The following is a 12,782-nucleotide window of genomic DNA, read 5'->3' as shown; positions in this document are numbered from 1 at the left end:
CCCAAGCAATCTCGAGTCTCAGTGGAGCAGGGATTAGCGGGGGGACGAGGCTGCGGCGCGGGTGGGTGTGCGCTCGCCACTGCCTCATCTGCTGCCAGTCCCTCGGTTGGGTTTTTTTGGCTAATCCTCTTGTGTCTCCTCTGTGCTGACTTCCAGAACCCCCAGTCCCCCTGTGGGTGGTTCTGGGTGCCCATGGCATGGGGCTTTCCTGAGGATTTGCCGCAGCCCCATGGGTGCTGCCCCAGTCTGGGACCCACGTAGTGGGGGGTATTTCAGCCTGACCCAGTATGTGCTGCAGTTCAATGACTCTTTCCACCTCCCCATCACTCTGATGTGGCAGCACCTGCTGTCCCCCTGCACTGCCGCTGTCTCCTGCAAGCACCCTTGGGTGCAGCAAAGGGAAGGTCTTTCCACCCTGGCTGTGGCTTCCCCTCCTAATGCCTTAATCCGCACCTGATCCACAGTGCCCCTGGGGCTGGTCCCACTGACCTTGCAGGCACAGGGAGCTGGTGGGCACCTTGGGGCAAGAGCTGCCACCACCACCCACCATGGCCTCCTTCTTCATGGCTGCCCTGAAGAGCTTCCAGGGGGGCAAGGACGAGTCACCCAAGGGGGCCCCCAAGGATGACAAGGCAGCTGCGCTGCCCAACGGCATGGCCCGCGAGGAGTTTGAGGAGTACCAGCGGCAGCTGCTGGAAGAGAAGTAAGGCTTTTCCGGGGCTTGGCGGGTCACTAGGGTCCCCTAATACACCAAAATCAGGATCTCACCTGCTGTGGGCTTTCCCCAGGGTGGCACAGGACAGGGACAGGGAGGCAGCTGGGGCAAGAGACAGTGCAGAGCAGGTGCCCTTCAGTGGGTCCCCCCACAGCATGGGAAGTCCATGGAGGGGCTGGCACAGGGCTGTGATAGCACCTTTGTGCACCACAGGTGACAAAGGGAACCCTCAGGTGTCAGAGCCCCAGGATGGTTCCAGCCCAGCACCCTTGGAGCCAACGGATTGGGGGGTCAGCACGGGATTGGATTAAGGTCCCACCTCCCCAGGACTGGGTGTGTGGGAACCCAGAGGCTCAGCACCAGGGAGATGAGAGGCTGCAGGGGGAGTGAGTTCCTGCAATGGGCGCCTTCATTGAGCACCTCTGAATATGAGCGCTGAGCCGGGTGGACAGGATGTGGCTCCTGCTCCCAGATCCCCACTTTAACCCTCTTGTGGGTCTCAGACCTTCTCCCTCCTTTCCTAGACCTGCTCCACAGGAGGACCAGGGTGATGTCGGGGTGGTCTGGGGGGCTCGGTGAGATGGGGTGATTATGTGGCACCTGCCGCAGGATCGAGCGGGACAAGGCGTTTGCACAGAGGAAGGCAGAACGGGCCACGGTGCGGATGCACCTTCGAGACAAGTACCACCTGGCTCAGGTAAGAACCGGCCTGTCTGCGCACCTGGGGCGTTCCCCTCGACCCTACGTCCCCCGGAACAGCCCCAGGCCCACGGCTGCCGTGCTCCCCTGGATGGGAGGGATTCCTGAAGAGGGCAGCAGACGGCCACTGTCTCCATCTGACTATCTGCCGCCCCTGTCCAGCCAGCGTCCGGGTCTGGCACTGGGCAGTCCTGGAATCCCCCCGCGTCCCCAGCACCCTGGGACCGGCTGTTCTCTGTCCCCCGTCCCCCGCTCTACCCCCGGTAGGCATCGTGTCTACCCACAGTGTCCCCACCCGACACCCTCTCCCACCCGCGTTTAGGACGAGAGGGACGATGCCCAGGTGCACGTGGCCGGAGGTGCGGTGGAGCTGCCGCAGGACCTGGCAGCGATGGTGCACAGCGAGGAGGAGGAGGAGGATGGCAGCGCCGGGCCCTTCGCCGTCCTGGCGAAGCTGAGGGAGGTGGAGCTGCCGGCGCTGCGGGACCGCGCGTTGGGCGGCGTGGACCAGGTGAAGGAGAAGTGTGTCCTGATGTAGCACCGCTGCCCGCACCACCGCAGGTGGCATCGGCAGCCCCTGGCCCCGGGAGCCACGGAATGCGGAGGCTCTGGGCGCCTTTATTTGGGGTGCGGGTCCCAGTACACGTTAGGTGTGGGTTTTCTTCCCTAAACCGTTCCCAGCTGCTTTCCCAGGGTGTGCAGGGCTGCAGAATGCCTGGGTCCCCTCCAGCTGTTATGGTCAGGTCCCTCTCGTGGTGCTCCTGGTGTGAGCCCCCCTATGGGGGCTGACACTGTTACCCCCCCCTCAACACTGTGCATCACATGGCTCAATAAATACAGCATTTGCCGGCACCATTCTGGTCGTCCTGCCATATCCCACACCCACACAGTCTCTGTCCTGGTTGGTGAGAGGACACAATGACTGTGCCGGAGCCGGGCTGCCCCGTGTCCCCTGAGCCACCAACCAGCCCGGGATGCTCGGCTCCGTCCCCGCCTTCTGCAGCCGCCCCCGCCGGGACCAGTGATCACCCTGGCGATCCCTTGGGGACAGCACCGGGAGGGGGTGTGGAGGATTGACTCCCGTGCTCGAGCATCCCCTGGCAATGCGGACAGCAGGGGCATCCCTTTGGCTGGGCCAGGGTGCCCGGCTGCCTCTTGTCCCGCCGGGGACTCTGTCCTGGGCGCCTGGCAGCAGCGCTGACTTAAATGCCGCCGCGCCGGAAGGCCGGGGGCTGCTGAGATCACTAATACCTGCCTATTTTAGCGAGGTCTAATCTTCCTGAGTCGCCTGTCCCCGAGGACTAAGCTCGCTGAACCCGTGTGAAATGTACGGCCAGCGCTGGCCCCAGCGGCACCTCCCGCCGGAGCCGGAGCCGCCGGGAATCACGCTGTGTGTGCATGAAAGGAAGGACGCGCTGAGCCGCCTCCGTGCTCCCCACGCCGCTGCCATCTGCTCCGGAAAGGCTGCGGGGACGGGCCTGCCCGGGCTGCCCACGCCCGCCGTGGCCGGGCTGGGACCCAGCGTGGGCTGGGAGCTGTCACCGAGCTCAGCGCTGCCACCGGAGCCATCGGGCTCAAGCCGCTGCTCAGGAGCTGGAGCGCACGGAGCGAGGAGGTCTCTGGATGCACGAGGTGCTCAGTTCTCCCCCCAGAACTCCTCCAGGTACCGGTCCAGGGGCTGGTGGCTGCTGGATCATCCTAGGGAACGAGACAAGCTCGCCTGGGCCTGACGCGGGGAAGCCTCCTGATGTTTGGTGGCCCTACCGTCCCTGCTGTCCTCATCATCCGTGATGTCTCTGCCATCTTCCCATCCCCGTTCACCAGCTTTTGTTAGGAACTTAGGTCTCTGACAGGGAGCAGCTGTGGCACCCAGCACAACGCCGATCCCACCGCACATCACTGTGCTCACTGCCAACTGCCAGCTGCTGGGATGGTACTGAGATCCCCAACGAGCTCTGTCTGCCACCATCACCTCAGTCCTCCATCCCCGCTCCACATCAGGGCCCCATCCTGCCCCCACGGGCAGCCCTCTCCCAGTGTTCCCAGTAGGGCTGCATGGGGACACCCAGCACCAGCTGGGATTCGGGTCAGGACCCTCTGCCAGGTCTCCTTGGCTAATCGTCCTGCCCTCCCCCGCCGCCCTCCCCATGCTGCCACCTGCCTCCCGCTCAGCACCCTTTTGGGTCACCCCTGCTGCCTCCCCGCCTGCCCAAGGCCTCTTAATGAACTAAAAAAGTGATAAATCCCCGGCCGAGCTGGTCACGTGAGGCCGGTGGCCCCCGGCCGTCCCCCGGCCCGACCCCCGCCTCCGGCCCCACCACCCCGGTAAGCTGACGCAGCGTCTCTAAGCGTTAGCAGCTTTGCGCGCTAATAGGATTAGGGAGGTTTAAAACTGTCATTTGAGTGAACTAAACCCCCTGATACTCTGCATTGCACCTTCTTAACCAATTTGCCTTCAATTAGGGTAATTGGGAAACTAGCAAAGAAGTATAGCATTAATATTTTAAAGTGATGAAGCGATTACGGGCCTTGGACAAGGAAGCAAATCAATTTGCTATCTGCTCCTAAAAGGCAATTATAATCATTTGGCAAATCAGCCTGCCGCCTCCCCCCGGGCGAGGCAACACCTTGCGGCGGCCGCGGGGCCGGCGGGGCGCACACAGCGCCGGGGCCGGGCAGCTGGGCAGTCCCCCGCCCCCAAACCCGGCGCCCTGGGAACCTCCCTGCACCCCCGGGCCAGAGGGGCACGCTGGGGAAACCTGCCGAAGAGCCTCGGGGTGGGTACACTGCTCCTGCGCTCGTCACTGGCCAACACGAGACGGGTCTGGTTTGCAGCCCTGACCCCACACATCGCCCCTGCCCTGGGGATGTCCCCAGTGCCTCCACAGGCAGCACCTCCCCGCTGTCCCCTGCAGCGCTGCGTGGCCTGGGGGTGTCACCCCATCCCCAGGGGCTGCATGGCCCACCTGTGCATGTCATGCCATCCCTGGGGTGTGGTCTTGGTGCCAGCCTGTCCCTGGGGTGGTGGCACGCTGTCCCCAGCGTGGTGGCGTGCCATCCCCGAGACAACATCACGCTGTCCTCAAAGAGCTGTGACACAAGGGCCTGAGGTGAAGCCTCACAACCCCAGTGGGGGACAACAGGATGGGGCCCAGACCAGGACACAGAGGGGGCTGTGGGGTCTGTGGGGCACAGACTCACTCAGGGACCAGCAGCCACCTGGCACAGGGTGCTGGGGTCCAAAACCCCCGCAGTGACGTTTGCCATCCGAAAGGGGAAGCGTGGCAAGGAGGGGAAGGGAGTGGGAGGAAGCCTAGACAGGTCCGGGGGCGGTGGCAGTTGCAGGTGGCAGGAAAATGGTTTTGGGAGAAAGTAAAAGTGAGCAAAGAAAGAAAAGGGCAAAATCCACCCCACATGATGGGGGCTGTGGGCAGCACCGAGCACATCCCGCAGCACAGCCCAGGATGCCCACCATGATGTTTCCACCATTCTCTGGGGCCCAGGGCAGCAGTGGGATTGGGGAGGAGAAAATGGTAGTCCTGCCCCTCAGCCTGGCGGCCTTTGTCCCTCGCCCCCTTAGGCCAGGGATTGTCCCCTTGGCTGGATCCCACAGCTGGTCCCCACAGGGTGTTCCCATGCCTGGCCCCAGAGCTCAGTCCCATGTCCATGATTCACCCCACACCTGGTCCCATGGCACTGCCCCATGGCTGCTCCCCACACCTGACCCTCCTGCCTGGTGCCCTGCTCTGGTCCCCGTGAGTGTTCCCTGCCTGGTCTTCATCACAGGTCCCCAAGGCTGTTCAGGGGCACTGTCTCTATGGCTGGGCCCTACACCTGGGCCCACAACCAGACCCTAGACCAGGTCCCCAGACTATGTCCACACCCTGGGTGATCACAGCTGGACCCCATGCCTGGTCCCCATCCCTGTCCCTACACCTGTACCCACCTCTGCTCTCCACATGGGCAGGGCTCTGCAGGCAGCATCACTGGGAGCCACAGGGCCACCCACGCTGTCAGAGGGCCACCCCCAGGCCCGCCATCCTTACCCAGGGGGGACTACACCCATCACTGCAGCATCCCCATCCCACCGAGGCTTGGGGCATCTGCCCCAGACCCCATCCCTGGGGCAGAGCCTCCACAGCCCAAGGAAATCCTGCCCCCTCCCCCTCCATCCTTTCTTCTCCGCTCCCCCTGTTTCTAATTCTTTCTCCTTGCCTGTAATGAGGGGATTACACGGCAAACTCCAGCAGGACGCCTTTGTGGGGAGACAATCCGAGTGGGGAAGGCAGTTCGGGGCTTTGTCCGCTGCTGCCCCCCCGGACCCGTGCTGGGGGGACATTTAGAGCAATTACTTGTCCAGAAAGTAACTGTCAATCATTCTTAAAGGGGAAGGCCTCCAATTAATAACCTCGTCTTAATCCTTTGGACTCATTTCCAATCTGCGGTGCCTTGGTGACATCTGCAACACTAAATAAAGATTCTCCCGAGCCTTAGCACGGCGGTTCTGTGACAAATAAGAAGACTAGAGGCAACTTTGGCTGCCAAAGCTGCGAGATTGGTGAGGTTGAGCCGCTTGTTTGGTTCCCCGGAGGGACCAGCAAAGTTAAATACTCCTGGAAAAGCCGAGTTGGGCCCAGCAGGTAACGCCGTTTTTTTCCAATTCGGGACAAAGCGCAGAGGGAAGATGCTGATTAAGGGTGTGGGTGTCCCCAGGGTGTGCCCGGGGCTGGTGTTGGGGATGGGGCTGGCACCATTCCCTGGGGACTCAGGAGCGGGTGCGGGCACCCGCCAGTGTCTCTCGCCCCGAATCACACAGAGCCAGGGGCAGGAGCCACCCGTGCTCCTACCACCTGTCCCAGGTGGCTTGAGCCTGGGGAGCCAAATTCTGGCACCCAGATGGGCTTCCAAAGGCAGGGAATGGGGTGCCAGTGGAAGCTGGGGCTGTCCCTGGACTGTCTCTTCCACATCCCCTGCTGCCAGGGGAGGCCGTTTGTCCTCACTGATGTTCTGCTGCTTTGCAGCCCTCAGGAAGTGAGGTTATTTACCCACTTTGAGCAGGGATCAATGTTGTTTCTGTTGCTTTTTTGGGCATCTTTACCAGCAGCCGTCCCCTCCCCCCAGCTAGCAGCCCCTACTGGGCTGAGGCATCGAGGAGAGGGTGGAAAGAACTCTCCTGAGGTACTGGGTCCTGATGGTTCCCAGCACAAGTTTGCAGCTTAAGGGCTTAAACCTAAAATTTGTTGCTAGCATGACAGTGGCTGCAGGGAGATGTCCTTCAGGAGCCAGAGTTTAGCGGTTCCCCCACGCCCAGGCCTGTGTCCAGGCAGGATTTTCCAAACACTGGTGGCAAAGGCTTGGGAGTCCTGAGGCCAGTCCCTGGAGGACAGGGAATGTGGGGTGGTTGGTTGGTGCTGATGTCCCCCAGCCTGATCTGTAATGCTCCCCCCTTCCCCACTCAGGGACATCCGTGCCCCCCTGGCCAGGCTGAGGCAGACTGGGGTGGGAGTCCTGCCCTTGCCTCCATCCTGCCAGGTCCGGTGCTGCTGCCCTGCTGCCAGGTCACTGCTGCTCCGGTATTTTGCTGTTCTTGGCCCATCTGTGCTCCCAGGTCAGGGTTTGCTGCTCCCTGGGGAGTTTTTGCCTCCTTTGCTTTCTGATGGGGTCAGGGGATGAACCACGGGGCTCCCTCTCCACACCTTACCCCTGTCCCCCCACCATTGCCCCACTTCTTCTCCAACTTACCCCATCTTATCCCCAGCCCCCCCAGCCTCACTCATCCCCCCCAGTGCCCATCTCACCCATTCCCATTGTCCCAGCTCCTTCCAGCTCCCCCCCATTGCTCCATGGGACCGTGGGACATGGCTGGACAGGGCAGATGGGGATCCTGATGGGGTGCTGGGTCCCTTGGGGGGTCTGTGCCCCAGGAGGGTGCTCTAGGTGCTCAGTCCCCCTCTCTCCTCTCCTTGCAGGTGTGGAGCTGCGCAAATGAGAAGCAGGTAAGTGAGAGCAGGATGGCAGTGGGGGATCCCATCCCTTCCCTGTGTCCCCAACCCCAGAACACACTGTGATGCTCACACAGTGACCACAGGGCCCCAGCTCCCCCCAGCCCCCCACCCCTGCTGCCTTGGGCCACCCCAGGGTGCAGCACCCAACACTGCTGCCCTGACTTGTGGCTCCCCTGAGGCACCCTGAGACTGTCGGGCTGGACCCAGAGCCCCTGGGGCTGCTGACACCCCGCAAGGGGCTGTGGGGCATCGGGGAGGGCGTGCAGCTCCTGAAGGAACACACACCATGCTGCACTCCCTGCACACACAGCACTGCACGTGCACAGCCCCTCTGTGAGCACAGCACCCACTGGGTGTGCAACACACGCTGCACACACTGCACACGCTGCACACGCTGCACACGCTGCACATGCAGCCCCTGGGCAGGCACTGATGGCACTGGACACGCTGCCCACAGCACACAGCCACAGCACACACTCTGAGCACATCACAGCAGCACCAGCACAGGCTGCTTGTGTTGGGTGCACTGCACACAAACACAGCACACGCTGCACAGGCCCTGCACACTGCCACACACATGCACACACTGCACGTGCTGCACCGCATGGTGTGTGGCACGGGCAGAGCCTGCTGCATGTGCCATGTGCACTGCACACCCTGCACACCCTGCACACACTGCACACACTGCACACACTGCACACACTGCAAACACAGCACACACAACACACAAAACACACTGCACACACTGCACACATGGCACACACAGCACACACTGCACACCCTGCACACCCTGCACACCCTGCACACACTGCAAACACGGCACACACTGCACACACAACACACAAAACACACTGCACACACTGCACACACTGCACACACTGCACACACTGCAAACACAGCACACACAACACACAAAACACACTGCACACATGGCACACACAACACACACTGCACACCCTGCACACCCTGCACACACAGCACACACAGCACACATTGCACACACGGCACACACAGCACACCCTGCACACATTGTACACACTGCAAACACAGCACACATGGCACACACAACACACTGCACACACTGCACACACTGCACACATTGTACACACAGCACACATTGCACACATGGCACACACTGCACACACTGCACACATTGCACACATTGCACACACAGCACACATGGCACACCCTGCACACACTGCACACACGGCACACCCTGCACACCCTGCACACACAGCACACCCTGCACACCCTGCACACACTGCACACACAGCACACACGGCACACACTGCACACACAGCACACTGCACACACAGCACACACAGCACACACTGCACACACAGCACACACGGCACACACAGCACACACTGCACACACTGTACACATTGTAGACATTGCACACACTGCACACACTGCACACACTGTACACACTGCACACACTGCACACACTGCACACACTGCACACACTGCACACACTGTAGACATTGCACACACTGCACACACACGCACTGGGTGCCCACAGCTCCTGTGCCCCCACACACCATGCGCCCTGCACACCCACGGAGCGGTGCACGCCCTGCACAAGCACTGTGCACACACACTGTGCCCTGCATGCAGTAGTGCAGACACTGCATGATGTGTGCTGCATGCATGGCACACAGACACTGCACCCTAGCACGGCTCCCATGGCACAAACCACCTGCACACAAACACATCCACCCTGAGTACATGCTGCACACCTCCCACTGCCTGCTCAGCCCACTGCACATTCCCCCACACCCCTGTGCCTCACTGGGAGCACCTGAGCACCCCTGGGCCCCTGCCCAGGCACAAGCACAGCCACCGCGGGCTCACTGCACACACCCCCGCTGCACACACAGCATGCCCACACCGACAACCCCGTGTGCACAGCCTGGGCAACACCCGACACCCACCCCCTGCCTGCTGCCCTCTAGGACCCCCATTTACCCCTCCCAGCATGAGCCCACTCTCCTTTTCCCTCCCCACTCCCACTGAGGCATTAGGTGAGTCTTTGCTGGTGGGTCTGGGCAATGCAGTGCCTTCCCCTTGCCCCAGGATTACAGTTTTCTGCCCCATTTCCACGTCTGCTGACATCCTCATGGTGGAAGGAGACCCTTAATCCCCTGCAAATACTGCAGGAAGATTTCAGATGCCGGATAAAAAGCTTAAAGATGAAATGTTGCAAGGGTTGAAAATGCTTATAAGCGTCACCGAAACGGCTATTAGCCAGAGGACAGTGCTGGGTCACTCCCGCCCAGCCCGGGGCTAACACTGGGTCATCCAGCATTCTAGGGCCAGCCTTCACCATGGAAGAGGCCAGAGAAGAGGAGCTGGGGATGAAGGAGGGAATTAAGCCAGGCTTGGTCCCCTCCAGGCCAGGGCAGAGAGAGATCAGGTTAGCTCTCTGTGATGGCACTTTCATAAAATCCTCCATTTTAGAGGAAATCTGACTTTTAGCACCAGTGGTTTCATTGGCCCGGTGGCATTGGACAGCAGAGCCAAGTGTGAGGCATCCCTTGCATTCCGGGTCAGCCCCCAGGACCCTGGCTCAGTCCCCAGCGCTGTGGATCAGTCCCCAGGACACCACAACCCTGAGATCCTCTGCTGTGGCAGAGAGGATTATGCCTTTGCATAACCTGTTCCTAGGGCCACCCTATCCTGCCATCCCTCCGTTTACTTGTCCGTCCGTCCCTGGACTGGGGACACACGCGGGGTCCAAGGCCCCCACGCCCCTCTAACTCTGCCGTGCCCCTGCAGGTGCCACCATGTTCCTGAATAAGTGCGAGGGGGACCTGGGTGAGCTGCGGAAGCCAGGGGACGGCGAGGGCACCCCACCGGCTGCCACTGAGGAGGAGCAGCCCAAGAAGAAGCACCGGCGGAACCGCACCACCTTCACCACGTATCAGCTGCACGAGCTGGAGCGTGCCTTCGAGAAGTCCCACTACCCCGACGTGTACAGCCGCGAGGAGCTGGCCATGAAGGTCAACCTGCCGGAGGTCCGCGTGCAGGTAGGGAAGGCAGCGCCCCAGCACCCTGGATCTGTCCCTGAGCAGTATCAGAGGGACCCCAAGGTACTGGGGAGCTCTGCTCAGCTCTCAGCTCTAGTGCCAATGCCCCCCTCTGTGCCTCAGTTTCCCCATTGCTCAAGGTGGGAGCAGCATCTCTGCAGAGCCTGGGGAGAGCCCGGGGTCCCATGAGTCTTCTCCCCACCGTGCCTGGACTGACGGGGTGAGATCAGGGAGGGAGAAAGGGTCAAGGAGCTTAAGTAACAAACCTGCTGTGAACCAAACAAATGAACTGAATTCCCCAGGTCTCAGTCTCAGTGAAGACAATGGGACCTTTTTTGAGAGGGTCCAAACCATAAAGACAGCTCTGCTGAGCTCTCTGAGCAACAGCTGGTTTCATAGGATGACAGAATTGTTCAGGTTGGAAAAGTGCTTTGAGACTATAGAGTCCAACTGCTGCCCCAGCACTGCCAAGGCTCCCACCAATCCATGTCCCTAAGTGCCTCATCCACATGTCTTGGAAGTCCCTCCAGGAATGGGGACTCCACTACCCTAGGGAAGAAGTTTCCACTAATCTCCAACCTAACTCTCCTCTGGCACAGCTTGAGGCTGTTTCCTCCTGTCCTGTCCCTTGCTCCCTGGGAGCAGAGCCCAACCCCCACCAGGCTCCACTGTCCTGTCAGAGAGTTGTAGAGGGTTCCCCCTGAGCCTCCTTTTCTCCAGGCTGAGCTCCCCTGGCTTCCTCAGCTGCCCCTCATCCAACTTGTGCTCCAGCTCTTTCCCCAGCTCAGGTCCCTTCTCTGGACATGCAGTTTGCACCAGTGCAGCCCAGTGTCCACCAAAAGCTGTGAGCAGCCCGTGGAACCCTCCCATTTCCCACCGAGCCATTCATCTTTGCCTCCTGCAGCAGGCCCCTGTGCCCTGTGCTGCTCCGGGGACACGGGGACCAGCTCTTTAATGAGCAGCTCCCATGGGGCCAGACGTCACTGCTGGATTTGGGTCGCAGGTCCCTGTCGTTCCTGCTGGGTTTTGGCGCAACTGTGGCTGTTTAACTTATAAAAGCTGCAACCGAGGGGCAGGGGAGGTCAAATAACATCGTCTCATGGACTGCTGGGAGTCTGCAGGGCCTGGGTGGATGTTGCCATGGAGCAGAAGGAGCTATGTGCTTATACCTCTCACTTTCCACACCTTGGAGATGTTCTTGGTCTCTGGGGCTTGTGGGAGAGATCTGGCAGAGGTGCTGGGATTGCTGGAGCCCTGCAGGACAGCCCTCATGGGATGGGAACCTCCTACAGGATGCTCCCACCTCGAGCACTCCCTGTGGGGCGCCCCACAAGGGATACTGCAGAACGGGGCACCCTGCCTGGGGCAGAGACATGGGGCACCCTGCGTGGGGCACACTGCAAGGGTCCAGCTGGGCACAGTGAGCTCACCTTGGCTCTCCCCTCGCAGGTCTGGTTCCAGAACCGACGAGCCAAGTGGAGGAGGCAGGAGAAGATGGAGGCCAGTTCCATGAAGCTCCACGATACCCCCGTGCTCTCCTTCAACCGGCCCCCCATGACCCCCAACGTGGGGCCCATGAGCAACTCCCTCCCACTCGACCCATGGCTGACGTCCCCCATCTCCAGTGCCACCACGGTCCACAGCATCCCCGGCTTCATGGGAGCCCCCCAGGCCCTGCAGCCCCCCTATGCCGGGCACTCCTTCCTCAACACCCCGCCGCCCATGGCGCAGGGCATGCAGCCCATGGCTCCCGCGCCCTACCAGTGCAGCACCCCCTTTGTGGACAAGTACCCGCTGGAGGAGGTGGACCAGAGGAGCTCCAGCATCGCCTCGCTCCGCATGAAAGCCAAGGAGCACATTCAGACCATTGACAAGACCTGGCAGCCCATTTGATGAACGCTCCCCTCCGAGCTCCCCGGCTGCCGCTCCTGCCCCCGGCGCTGGCTCTGCCCCGCGGTGGGTGAGGGAGGACGGTGGGTGCTCAGCAGGACCAAAGCTGGCACCGGGCAGGGATGCCAGGCTGCATCTTCCCCACACTGACCCAGCACTGGTGGTGTCAGGGGAGCGTGTCGGGGTGCTGGCAGGACCCCACGGCCGGGGGGAAGCACTCCCGGAGCTCCTCTTTGCCTCTCTGAGGCACCAAGATAACTGAGGACCTGGCTGAGGCTCAGGCATCCGACTGTGCCACCAGGCCACCCACCACACCCCAGCCGGACACCTCCTTTCTCCACACCCTCTCCCCTTTCCATTATTATTAATTCTTTTTTTTAATGCTGCAGATTTAAACAAAACTGAACAGAAAGCTCTAGTTTTGTAGGGAGTACTTGGGGGGAT

General features: G+C 61.1%; 2 protein-coding genes across 3 annotated transcripts; both read left to right on the top strand.

Moving 5' to 3' along the window:
- Positions 1-368: 368 nt before the first annotated feature.
- LOC120763480 (complexin-3-like) lies at positions 369-1,952 on the top strand. The gene is made up of 3 exons (XM_040086815.1): positions 369-703; positions 1,325-1,412; positions 1,737-1,952. The coding sequence occupies exons 1-3, from the start codon at positions 549-551 to the stop codon at positions 1,950-1,952; spliced, it is 459 nt and encodes a 152-aa protein (XP_039942749.1). The 5' UTR covers positions 369-548.
- Positions 1,953-5,874: 3,922 nt separating this feature from the next.
- Positions 5,875-12,441, top strand: RAX2 (retina and anterior neural fold homeobox 2). 2 transcript variants are annotated; one of them, XM_040086675.1, is made up of 4 exons: positions 5,875-6,054; positions 7,384-7,410; positions 10,198-10,448; positions 11,898-12,364. In XM_040086675.1, the coding sequence occupies exons 3-4, from the start codon at positions 10,206-10,208 to the stop codon at positions 12,339-12,341; spliced, it is 687 nt and encodes a 228-aa protein (XP_039942609.1). In that variant the 5' UTR covers positions 5,875-6,054; positions 7,384-7,410; positions 10,198-10,205; the 3' UTR covers positions 12,342-12,364. The 2 variants fall into 2 exon arrangements, with proteins under 2 accessions (XP_039942609.1, XP_039942610.1); XM_040086676.1 differs by lacking the exon at positions 5,875-6,054 and having other exon boundaries at positions 7,376-7,410; positions 11,898-12,441.
- Positions 12,442-12,782: the final 341 nt, after the last annotated feature.

This window comes from Hirundo rustica, chromosome 26, assembly GCF_015227805.2.
Source record: "Hirundo rustica isolate bHirRus1 chromosome 26, bHirRus1.pri.v3, whole genome shotgun sequence".
Lineage (NCBI taxonomy): Eukaryota > Metazoa > Chordata > Aves > Passeriformes > Hirundinidae > Hirundo > Hirundo rustica.
Note: the sequence above shows the minus strand (reverse complement) of the source record. Positions and strands in the feature narration are given on the sequence as shown.